The sequence below is a fragment of the Chiloscyllium plagiosum genome, chromosome 5 (genome assembly GCF_004010195.1).
Source record: "Chiloscyllium plagiosum isolate BGI_BamShark_2017 chromosome 5, ASM401019v2, whole genome shotgun sequence".
Classification (NCBI taxonomy): domain Eukaryota; kingdom Metazoa; phylum Chordata; class Chondrichthyes; order Orectolobiformes; family Hemiscylliidae; genus Chiloscyllium; species Chiloscyllium plagiosum.
Genome location: NC_057714.1, coordinates 40,343,157 through 40,356,713, shown reverse-complemented (window position 1 = coordinate 40,356,713; position 13,557 = coordinate 40,343,157). Strand labels below are relative to the sequence as shown.

General features: G+C 40.0%; 1 protein-coding gene across 1 annotated transcript in view; it reads right to left on the bottom strand.

Annotated features, from left to right (window-relative positions):
- Positions 1 to 13,557, bottom strand: part of si:dkey-256h2.1 (uncharacterized protein LOC337520 homolog) — a 246,928-nt gene that overhangs the window by 127,490 nt on the left and 105,881 nt on the right. The window contains exon 8 of the mRNA XM_043689893.1: positions 3,184 to 3,335. Coding sequence (XP_043545828.1) covers positions 3,184 to 3,335 — 152 coding nt within the window. The remainder of the gene's footprint in view (positions 1 to 3,183; positions 3,336 to 13,557) is intronic.

Genomic DNA, 13,557 nt, shown 5'->3' with positions numbered 1-13,557 from the left:
AAGTTAGTTACCTTATGAATTGGTGAATATTGCAAATGTCTTTCTTATCTTATCGAAAATAAACTAGTGTCATTGAAATTTAGTGCTACAGTGCCTTATGCCTCATGCTGACGCTGGCACTACAAGCATCAGGCTGAAAAAGAGTCATATTTGATTCAAAACATTAACTCTGATTCTTTCTCCACAGATCCATTCAGATCTACTGAGATTTTCCCAGCACTTTTAGTTTTAAATGAGAACATATTGCAACTTAATTATTCTACTGTGAGGGTAGTGCAAAGTTCACAAGTAATGCCAAATTATGAGGAGAAAGTGAGGTCTGCAGATGCTGGAGATCAAAGTTGAAACTTTATTGCTGGAACAGCACAGCAGGTCAGGCAGCATCCAGGGAACAGGAGATTCGACGTTTCGGGCACAGGCCCTTCTTCAGGAATGTTTCATGCCAAATTATGAGCCCCATACAGTACATAAAGCAAATATACCATTTACAACCAGAAGCGCTGTGTGGTTGCTTCATCTTGGCCTCCTTCTCAGAACATCTCATAGAAGTCATTCTTCAAATAAGTCAATTCATTCCATGTGTTATGAAGAAATGGCTGAACAAACAGAATACAGTAAAGCCTTAAGCACCAATGAAATCTCAGCTGAATTGCTAAAGACTTGTGCACCATAACTCAACGTACCTCTACTCAATTTATTCCAGTGCAACTATCTGATAAAGTAGACAATGGCCAATGTATGTCCTATGTATAAAAAGCATGACAAATCAGTTTTGACCATTTATCAGTCACCTCTTACCTGTTGTTGTGTCGCCATAGTCTTACCAGAACATAGGGACTGTTCTCTCATTTGAGAGAAGCGAATGGTGGTGATTTAACCTGAGGGTCACCAGACCTCAGGCGAGGGAACAGGTTGAGATCATGGTAACCTCAAACCAGTGATGAGAATTGAACCCATGCTGTTGGTATTACACTGCTCTGTAAACCAACAATTCAGCCAACTGAAATAAACTGATTCCCCATCAGTTACCATGCAATTAATACATGCAAAGTTCCGGAAGTCCCTTGAATTATGCTCGCAATTGACATTTACCCAGAAAAAACCTGCCTTCCAATGCTCAGTTTGGATTTCCCATGACCTCCTGGCTCAAACATTGAGAAACTAGCAGAAGTCTAAAGGTAAGGTGTGAATGTCTGCTTTGGCATGAAAGCAACATTTGATCAACCACTTCATGCTTCTTTAACAGTGCATCTCAAAGAAGGACAGCAGGCAAAGAATAACACCATCAAATGCAGGTTTCTCTCCACCATCCTGAAAGGCATTACTGTTGCTTCATCATTACCAGGCCAAAATCCTGGAAAACCCTACCTGGCAGTACATAGGAACATCAGAACAGGAGTAAGCCATTCAGCCCCTCAAGAATCTTCCACCATTCAGTGAGATTGTAACTGATCTGCAGCCTAACTCCATATACTTGACTTTGACCCATATCCCTTAATAACTTTGCTTAAGAAAAACTTACCTCTCTCAGATTTAAAGTTAACAACTGATCAAGCATCAACTGCCATTTGTGAAAAAGAATTCCAAACATGTACCACCCTGTGGCAGTATTTTCATCACACTGTAGCAATTGAAGAAGATAACTCATTCTGACTTTCTTAAGGGCAATTAATAATAGACAATAAATGTCAACTTTTCCAGTAATGCTTGCATCCCATGAATGAATCATTACTAAAGTGTCTGTCTGGAGTATAGACAAACAGCCTCAGGCCATTGTGCAAAAACTGGATAGTGCACTAGACAAGGAACTATCCAACTTTGGAAACATTAAAGAGAAAATTGGCAAGGATGATCTCTAACATAAGAGGCAGTCTTTCATTTTTTTCACCAATTATGTTTCATATGGTTATTGGCGAAGCTTGTCAGCTCAGTGCTTGTTAACTGGAATGTACAGATGGAGAAGTTTACTGTAGAGAGGCTGCATTGAATTGTGAGAAATTATGCAGACAGCAGTGATGTAGTGAATGATTAGGACTTGACACAGGACAGCAGAATTTTGGGTGTGATTCTGGAAATTAAAATATCTGAGGTCAGCCAGCATTGTGTTGGGATTGTCAAGTCCAGAAGTTAAAAATCACACAACACTCGATCAGAAGTTTATTTAGAAGTACAAGCTTTTGGAATGCTGCTCCTTTGTCAGGTAGCTAGTGGGGCAGGATCATAGGACACAGAATTTATGGTAAAAGATCAAAGTGTCATACAACTGATGTGAAGTATTGAACAAACCTAGATTGCTGTTAAGTCTTAGAACGGGGATGAAGGTTTCAAGTGATTAATATGTAAACCCCAGAGCTTCTGCTAAGTCACAGCCCCAAGATAACTTAAGGTTTTATTTAAAAAAGGTGACATCTCAGCTCAGACAATGCATTAAAGGTGTGAGGTTAAAGTCTGTCTGCATCCCAATTGGTTACTATCATACGAATATGCTACAGCTCCAATTTTAGTGTGCTGTTATGGCCATTTACCAGTTAGCATGACAAGCAAAATAATTTCCTCTTGTGATTTCACTGGCATACTTCAGTAATTTGGAGAAAGTGAGGATTGCAGATGCTGGAGATCAGAGTTGAAAAGTGTGACACTGGAAAAGCACAGCAGTTCAGGCAGCATCTGAGGAGCAAGAGAATCATCAGTTCAGTGCCACACTTTTTGACTGCTTCAGTAATTTCCTAAGTTACCAGCACACAACTTGGGATTCTCTATTTTTCAAGTGAATGAAGAACTGTAGAATTTTCACGTTATCGTATTTTGCACTCCTGGAAGTGATCTATATTACAGTAGTTTATCAATGAAGAGTATGCCCTTTGTCTCATGAAACAATTATTGATTACAATTATTAATTCAGATTCCGCAGTTGAACAATCTGAACAAAGCCACAGTTACTGTAGCTCTTGTTGACTCTTGTTAGATTATTTCGCTGAGTATTTTTCTCTTTCTTACACAGATATTTTTCCTTCATAATACTTTAACAACAATTGCTCCATTGTTCTCTATTCTGTACATAATGAAAAATGAAATGTAGCCCAGTTCAATTATTTTAACAGGTTCATTAAAGAAAATTTAAAATTGGTTTTAATCACTAATGACAAATCTATTCAATATAAACAAAATATAGTTGTTTCCTACCTGATGATGACTGGCTCCTTTTACTGAAACGAAGATTGAGGGATGGTTTCCAGGGCATGGCCCAAGGTGCAGTTTTCATTGTAAATGTGCATTGTTTAGTATTAATCAGTGGTAGAAGTGGTGAAACATCTGTTAACCAGCGGCCAATACGTCTGTAATTATAAATGTATAGGTCGGATTGAAGTTTTTGACATTTAATGGGAAATGGAGAAGGAAGAAGCTCAAGGTTGCTTCCTCAGAGATGCTCCTACCTGCAATGTATAATCAATGAAATTACAGTTCAGGAGTGAGAGAATCTCTGAGCACATTCCCTGGCTGTGTCTGCAAAAGATACTGCAATGCTAACTGAATAATTGGTAAACTAAACATTTCTGAGGCGACTTTCTGAATTTTCTCAATGACTCAGTTGATAAATACCCTGCTTGTAGAACCGAACCACAAAATCTGTGAGTTCAATGTCACAAAGCAAGTTGTTCTGAGCCTGAGTAATGGTAAAGACAAGAAGAATAGCCAGAATTCCAACTTTTATTTACTGTTCGGTGATTGCTGCTGGGAGCTTCATGCATGTGGACAAGATTATGCTTGAGCTTTGCTGCCCATGCCGCTGAGTAATTAAGAACTGCCTCAGCTCACAGGTGAAGAATAAATGGTTAGTAAATAGTTGGGCAAGTTAACAAAAAGCAACTACACCAGTGAATTCAAGTCCTCATAGGTCAACTGTCTTTAGAATGGGAAAAAAAATCATATATTTTAGCCATGGAGAATGTTAATCAAAGCAATATTTGCATTAGTTTCTAATCTCAGCTATCACACCTAAGTTACAGGATAAAGGTAGCTGTGTGACCGTCAGGAGAGGGAAAGGGAATAGGCAGACAGTGCAGGGACCCCCTGTGGCTGTACCCCTCAATAATAAGTATACCATTTTAGATAATGTTGGGGGGGGGGATTCCTACCAGGGGAAAGCCATAGCAGCCAGGATTCTAGTACAGAAGGGAAAAGGGAGAGAATAGGAGAACAATAGTGGTAGGAGATTCAATTGTGAGAGGAACAGACAGGAGATTCTGTGGTCACGAGCAAGACTCCCGAATGGTGTGTTGCCTCCTGGGTGCCGGGGCAGGGATGTCTCTGATCGATTCTTAATGGGGAGGGAGAGCATCCAGAAGTCATGGTACACGTTGACACCAATGACATTGGCATGGAAAGGGAGGAGGACCTGAAAAGAGAATATAGGGCATTAGGTTGGAAGCTAGAAGACAGGGCAAACAGATTAGTAATCTCAGGATTGCTACCAGTGTCACGTGCTAGTGAGGCTAGGAACAGAGAGCGAGTGCAGATGAACATGTGACTGCAGGGCTGGTGTAGGATGGTGGGTTTCAGATATGTGGATCATTGGGATACCCTCTGGGGAAGGTGAGACCTATACATGAAGGACAGATTGCACCTGAACTGGAGGGGCACCACTATCCTGGGTGGGAGGTTTGCTTGAGCTCTTTGGGATGGTTTAAACTACATTGGCAGGAGGGTGGGAATCTGAGTTAGGGATCAGATGATGGAGTAGGTAATGAACAACCAGATACAGCATGCAGAGAGTATGTGAGGAGGGACAGGCACTTGATGGGGCAAAGGTGCAGTCAGTGTGTTGGGTTGAAATGTGTCTATTTTAATGCAAGAAGCATCAGGAATAAGAGTGACAAACTCAGAGCATGGATCAGCACTTGGAATTATGATGTTGTGGCCATTACGGAAAACCCTCAGGTGGTTTACTCTTATGTGAGGTACAAGAAGATGGCCAGAATGAGAGTAGAGCCGATCAGGGATAGTGCAAGGAACGTGCGCCTGGAGTTGGAGAAAGTAAGGGAGGTCCTGAATGAAAATATTGCTTCAGTATTCACTACTGAGAGGGACCTTGATGTTTGTGAGGACAGCATGAAACAGACTGATATGCTAGAACAGGATGATGTTAGGAAGAAGGAAATGCTGAAAATTTTGAAAAACATAAGGATATATAAATCCCCTGGGCCAGACGGAATATACCCTAGGTTACAACAGCAAGTGAGGGAAGAGATCACTGCGCCGTTGGCGATGATCTTTGCGTTCTCACTGTCCACTGGAGTAGTGCCAGATGATTGGAGGTGGCAAATGTTATTCCCTTATTCAAGAAAGGGAATAGGGATGATCCTGGGAATTATAAACCAATCAGTCTTATGTCTGTGTTGGGTAAAGTGTTGGCGAGGATTCTGAGAGACAGGGTTTATGATTACTTGGAAAACCATAGTTTGATTAGAGATAGTCAGCATGCCTAATGAGGGGCAGGTCATGCCTCACAAGCCTTATTGAATTCTTTGAGGATGTGACAAAACACTTTGATGAAGGTAGAGCAGTGGATGTGGTGTACATGGATTTTAGCAAGGCATTTGATAAGGTTCCCCATGTTTGGAAAGTAAGGATGCATGGGATACAGGGAAATCTGGCTGTCTGGGTACAGAACTGACCCTTCCATAGAAGGCAGAGGGTGGTGGTTGATGGGAGGTATTCAGCCTGGAGCTTGGTGACCAGTGATGTTCCACAGGGATTGGTTCTAAGACCTCTGTTCCATGTGATTTTTATAAATGACTTTGATGAGGAAATAGGAGGGTGGGTTAGCAACTTTGCTGGTGACACAAAGGTTGGTGGTGTTGTGGATAGCATGGAGGGCTGTTGTAGGTCGCAACGACACATTGACAGGATGCAGAAAAGGGCTGATAAGTGGCAAATGGAGTTCAACCTGGAAAAGTGTGAAGTGATTCACTTTGGAAGGTCAAATTTGAATGCAGATTACAGGGTTAAAGGCAGGATTCTTGGCAATATGGAACAAGAGAGGATCTTGGGGTCCATGTCCACAGATCCCTCAAAGTTGCCACCCAAGTTGATAGGGTTGTTAAGCAGACGTATGGTATGTTGGTTTTCATTAGTGGGGGTTTGAGTTTAAAAGCCACAAGGTTTTGCTGCAGCTCTATCGGGCCCTGGTTAGATCACACTTGGAATATTGTGTTCAGTTCTGGTCTCCTCAATACAGGAAAGATGTCGAAGCTTTGGAGAAGTTGCAGAGGAGATTTACCAGGATGCTGCCCCTGGACTGGAGGGCATATCTTATGAAGAAAGGTTGGGGGAGCTAGGGGATTTCTCATTGGATCAAAGAAGGATGAGAGGTGACTTGATAGAGGTGTACAAGATGTTGAGAGACATAGATAGAGTGGTTAGCCAGAGACCATTTCCAATGGTGGAAATGTCTATTACGAGGGGGCATAATTTTAAGGTAATTAGAGGAAGATTTAGGGGAGATATCAGGGTGTAGGTTCTTTACTCAGAGAGTGGTGGATGCACAGAATGCACTGCCAGCAGTAGTAGTAGAGTCAGATGCATTAGGAATATTTAAGTCACTCTTGGATAGGCACATGGAAGATAGTACAATGAAGGGTATGTAGGTTAGTCTGATCTTACAGTAGGATAGAAGGTCGGCACAACATCAAGGGCTGAAGGGCCTGTTCTATGCTTTACTGCTCTATGTTCTATGTCCTGTCAATAAGAAATTTAATGCTTTGAAAACTCTTTAAAAAACATGAGTTCTAGAGAATAGGCAGTTTTCATTTTTCCCTGTTGCCATTTCTATTTTAAACAGAAATCGATATTTGAAAGTCTAATTTCCCTAACTCTGCAAAAATATGTGACCATATGATGTCACATGCCAAAAGAGATATGCTCTCCCAGTTAGTTATAAAAACTAATTCCATCAGTAAGCAGTTTTGTAGTGTTGTTCATCTTTCATAATTCATAAAAATATTACCAAATTTTATTTTCAAATAACAATTTCTTGCTTTACTTATACTTTAGTTGAAATGTATAAAATTTAACTTTTAAATAGATAACCATTTTACTAATATTACTGAATAGTTGCTTATAGTTTTGAACAAAAAGGTACAATAGAATGAATATTGTTGAGCATTTTAATGCTTCAATTTGATGAGTGGTGTTATGTTTTTGCTGCTGATAAAGTGGGATAAAATCCACATTTTAAAGGATTGATGCAAAATTGCTTTATTTTGAAAAACAGTTTATTTTTATTTACACTGTTCTTTTGCACCTCCTCCTCTCCTGAAGTGTTGACACCTTGCTGGGATACAGATTCACAGGAGTGATGACCTTCAGAACTTCATTAAACTGAAAGATTGTAAAATGGAGGTATGAAGCCATCTCAATTTGCAAATTGGCAGTGTCACACACAAGGCAGATTATGCGCTGATTCCACCTCCTCACACTGCTTCAACAGTCCAAATGTTTCTCAATTCTATCACAAATAAAAATCATTAACTGTTTTCATTCATCCTTCTGATTTCTTGGTGTGAGAATACCAAAATGAAGGAAATGATGGATAAATCCACCAAGTAGATTTTGAACTATTTAAAATCTATTGGTAGTTCAGTGTATTGTAGAAATAAAATTATTGGACATGGGTTCAGACATGACATTATTTGTAACTGGAAATTAAAGAGAGATACAGTGCACATACAGGAATCCCAGAAAGGAGGGAAATAGATTAGAGCAGAGCATTTTTTTAATAAGAACATAACTCCAAACAGTTGACCAGACAAATCTGAAATTATCTAATATTATCTAATAAAACAAAATAACTGCAGATGCTGAAGATCTGAAACAAAAACTTAAATTGCTCAAGAAATTCAGCAGGTTTGGCAGCATCGGTGGAGACAAACATTAATATTTTGAGTCCAGCAACCCTTCTTCATAACTGTTCTGAAGAAGGGTTAATGGACTCGAAAGGTTAACTCTGCTTTTTCTCCATGAATGCTGCCAAATTTAAAACTATGTATCCTGTCCTTGCTGCTGTTTTGGAGAAGCAGAAAAAGATAATATAGCTTTTATTTGTTCATAAATGTCCAATCTAAGTTATAATTATCAAAGGAATATTTCTGGCAATCAGCTTTGGACAGATGTAAACACCAGATCATTATATATTTTAATTACAAGATATATTTTATTCATAAAACAATCTTTATTTACCTACACTTTTACTAATGTAGTTTGATTCTGTCCAGTCTTTGCATTTGGAGAACAAACATTGGACTTTGATTTTCTTTACAGTTACAAGAAACTCAAATGCATTTCTTAATTATACAAGATGTAATATACATGTATTTGAGACATGGAGTGGGGGTAACCGACAAGAGGAAAGCAGAAACTTGACATCATCTTTTCCAATCTGCCGGCTGCAGATGCATCTGTGCATGACAGTATTGATAAGAGTGACCAATGCACAATCCTGTGGAGACAAAGTCTTGCCTTCACATTAATAATACCTTAAATCATGTTGTGTGGTACTATGTGCTAAATGGGACAGACTTCGAACAGATCTAGCATCTCAAGATTGAGCATCCATGAGGTGCTGTGAACCATCAACAGCAGCAGAATTGTACTCCAACACAACCTGCAGCCTCATGGCACATGGCCACAGACATTAACCCTGGTTCAATGGAGAGTGCAGAAAGAGCAACAAAGGCATACATAACCATGAGACCTAGTGAAGCTACCATTCAGGACTAATTGCATGCCAAATAGCACAAGCAGCGAGTGATAGACAGAGCTACACAATCTCACAATTAATGGATCAGATCTGAGCTCTACAGTCCCGCCACATCTAGTTCTATTTGGTAGTGAACAATTAAACAACTCACTGGACAAGAAGGCTCCTCAGATATCACCATCCTCAATGATGAGGCAATCCAGCTAATCGCTACAAAAGATAAGGATACAACATTCGTGACAAACCTCAGCCAGAAGTGCTAGTGGATGAGCCATCTTGGCCTGCACCAAGGATCCATAGCATCACAGGTGTCCATTTTGAGCCAATAAAAAGGTCAGAGGTGAGAGTGACATCAAGATCACATTCGACCAAGTTTGGCTCTGAGGAGCCCTAGCAAAACTGAATTCAATAGGAATCGGAGGAAATCTCAGTTCGTGGGTTCATACTTGGCACATCGGACGATGGTTGTGATTGTTGAAGGTCAGTCATCTCAGCTCCAGGACATCTCTGCGAGAATTCAGAAGTCAGAGGTGGGAAGTTCGCTGATGATTGTACAATGTTCAGCACCATTCAAGACTCTTCAGATACTTAAGAAATCCACATCCAAATGCAAGAAGACCTGGACAATATCCAGACATTGACTGAAAAGTCATCAGTAACATTCACGTTACACAAAAGCCAGGCAAGGACCATTTCTAGTGAGAGACAATCTAACCATTGTACCTTGACATTCAATGGTGTTACCATTATTGAAGTCCCCACTAATAACAGCCTATAGGTTACCATTGACCAGAAACTTAACTGGACTCACTGTATAAACACATTGGCTACAAGAGCCAGTCAGAGGCTAGGAATACTATGACAAATAACTCGCTCCCAACTCCCCAAAGCCTGTTCACCATCTACAAGGCACAAGTCGTTAGGGCGATGGAATACTTCTCATTTGTCTGGATGAGTGCAGCTCCAACAGCACTCAAGAAGTTTGACACCATTCAGGATAAAACAGCCCACTGGATTGGCACAGCATCCACAAACACTGACTCATTCTATCACCAATGCTCAGTAACTGCAGTGTGCACCATCTATAAGATGCCTTGCAGAAATTCAGGAAAGATCCTTACACAGCACCTTCCAAACCTAGAACCACTTCCATCTAGAAGGATGTGGGCAGTAGACGCATGAGAACACCACTACTAGAAAGTTCCCCTCCAAGCCACTCACCATTCTAACTTGGAAATATAACACCATTGCTACAATGTCACTGGATCAAAATCCTGGAAATGCCTTACTAATGGTATTATAGGGCTACCTACTGTAAATGGACTGCAGTGGTTCAAAAAGGCAGCTCACCTCCACCCATTCAAGGCAAAGTAGCACATAATAAATACTGGCCCAGCCAGTGACATCCCATGAATGGTTAAAAACTCAAGATGGGAAGTGACTGAGTATGGCTTCAAGACACACCATGTCAAGTCAATAGGAATCATGGGGAAAAAAATCTCTTCACAATTTGAAGTCATATCTAGAGTAAAGATTGTGGTTGTGATTCTAGGTAACTATTTCAGTCCAAAATATCATTGTACGAGCTCGTTGGTTTTGTATTCAATGCCTAATCATCTTCATCTGCTTCAATAATGGCCTTCCCTCCATCATAACATTAGAATTGGGATTTTCACTGATTTCACGATGTTCTGCAACAATCATGTTACTGAAGCAAAAAGTGTCCAAATGTAGCAAGATTTAAATAATATTGAGGCTTAGCTGATAATTAGCAAATTGCATTTAAGCCACACAAGTGTGAGGCAATGACCATCTTCAACATAATCTAACGTCTCCTCTTAACTTTTAAAAGAATTGCCGTTGCTGAATTCACCATCATCAACATCCTATTGAAAAGAAACTTAACTAGATCAGCCACATAAATACTCTGAGTACAAAAGCAGGAACTCGGAGTTGTGCAATGAATAACTTACCTCCTGATTTAACGGAGCTTGTCCACCATTTATAAAGCATAAATCAGGAGTGTGATGGAATAGTCCTTGCTTGACATGGTGTGCCTTGCTCCAATAACACTTAGGAGCTCAACATTATTTAGATAAAGCAGCCCACTTGATTGAGCATGTCATCCATCACTTTAAATTTTCACTTCTCCCAGCATTGGCAGACAGTGGCAGAAGTATGTTCCATTTACAAGGTGAATTGCAACAACTCACCAAGGCTCCTAGGAATGCACCATATGTATAACCTACACCATTTTGAAGAACAAGGGTAGCAGATGCTTGAGAACACTCTGATCTTTTGGCTCCTCTCCAAGCTACATATTATCCTGATTTGGAGCAATTCTTTACTGTTGCTGGCCAAAAGCCTGGAATTCCCTGCATAACCGCACTGTAGATACATAAGACAGCAGTGATTCATGCAAGTGACTTAATTATCACTCTCAATGGCAATTCGGGATGGATTACACAATGTCCCAAGAAATGAAAGCTGTTTGTTTTCTTTTCCAGGGAGTCACATTTTTCAGCATTGTTCGCGTCAAACTGGTCTTTATGACTAAAACCCAATGACCTGGGTACAGGACAGTTCTAGTACATCGAACTTTATTACATCACAATATTCTAGATTTGAGTTGGATACATGAAAGTTTTTCAGACTGGTTGTGAGCTGCACCTGGAATGCCTCTCCCTGGTCAGAGTGCTTTATGACTGAGGCATTGATTTTCTTCTCTCAGATTTTTGGGCCTTATAATGTCTTGTTGCTGATTGGCTGCTCATTACTGATTGAGTAATTTGATGACCTGCCCAACAGACATAAGTCCTCTCACAGATGGAGTGATACATGTATCATCTAAATCTTTGACTCGAACAATAACATAATCCAGGAGGAGCAATGCAGTGCCTCTATGTGATGCAAGATTTGTCTTTGAAGTGAAAGAGGCTGTTTATTATCATAAGGTCATGTTCGAAGAAGGATGTAATTTTGAATTGGCTTCCCCATTGTTGGGTGGCACGGTGGCACAGTGGTTAGCACTGCTGCCTCACAGCCCCAGAGACCCGGGTTCAATTCCCGACTCAGGCGACTGACTGTGTGGAGTTTGCACGTTCTCCCCGTGTCTGCGTGGGTTTCCTCCGGGTGCTCCGGTTTCCTCCCACAGTCCAAAGGTGTGCGGGGCAGGTGAATTGGCCATGCTAAATTGCCTGTAGTTAAAGGGGTAAATGTAGGGGTATGGGTGGATTGCGCTTCGGCGGGTCGGCGTGGACTTGTTGGGCCGAAGGGCCTGTTTCCACACTGTAAGTAATCTAATCTAATTGTTGTTTTCCCATTGCTTCCACTCTAGATGTCACAGTCCCAGTGCCCATAATAAAGTTCCCCTGAAGAACGGTCTCCCCCTTTTGAGATGGCTTTTGACCACAGTGGGCTTTTCAATTAATACATATCACTGGCCTGAATAACCAAACATTATTGATAAGCACGTTGATGAGCCTATGGAGTATCAACTGAGCAATCATAATTCAAGCTGACTTCACTGATTTTCCAAGGAAGATTTACAACAGGAATTATTTTATGAAAGATAATTATAAGCCTAGTTAATAATCTGAATATTTTTACATTTATCTTATTACCTTAATGAGGAAAGATCTTTGTCATCTAGATCTTAAAAGGTAGCCTTTTCTATTTCACACTTCAAATATAACATTAATGGATTGAAATCACACAGATTCCCGATACATGTTCTCATTAAGCAAGCTACTCTGGAGTTAAAGTGGATATTGTTTGCTGTGGGTTACCCATCTCATCATGTAAAGTCTCTCATCCATTATGTTATATGGAACAGTATTTTACTAGGTAGATACTGAATAATTGATCATGTTAAGATAATATTCCGGTATAATTTTCTCAAATCGAAGTGGGTGACCTCAAACTTTCCACATAACTCTACTTGTTACAATTTTATCTAATCACTTATTCTATGTATTTTTATAATTATTACCTTCACAACAAAACCTACCATGCCACCCAATTTAGTCAAACTTGGATATCCATGCTCCCCAGGTTATTAATATATATAGTGAGGAAGCCCAAGCCTAGATCATACAGGATCACCATGTGTCACATCCACCAATGGAAAAAGGATTTCACTTACTTCTACTCTCTGTCTCCTTTCTTAGAACAATAATTAACTCAACAGACAAGCTTACCTCTAATTTCATTCAGCACCTTTGTAAATGACCTCATCCGACCTGAGCAGACGCTTTTGAAAATCCACACAGGAACAGCCACTGACATTCTCTTTCCACCATGTCAGTAATGTCCCACAAAAAGTTCAAATGTATTGCACAGATATGACCTGCCTTTGTAAGTCCATGCTGATTCTTTTAGATCAATGATGCAAATTAAAATGTTAACTCAATTTTTCTCCAAAAAGAGATTCTATCTCAATAATGGTTTTAAACAAACCAATTATGTTTTCTCTCTCCTTTTCTTCTTTAATAAAAGAATCATATCTGTAACTTCACAATCAATAGAGACAATTTCAAAATCTGGACATGTTGGAAAAAAATATGATTAATGCATTCAAGAGTACTACTTGTCCTTCAATAGCTTTCATTAGAAACGATTAGATTCCAGAGATTTATCTTTCTTAAGTTATGGGGATAGTCTCCAAAAATGCACAGGAATCATGATGTGGGATTAATAGGTGCCTATTCAATCTATGAGAGAAAGTGAGGGCTGCGGATGCTGGAGATCAGAGCTGAAAATGTGTTGCTGGAAAAGCACAGCAGGTCAGGCAGCATCCA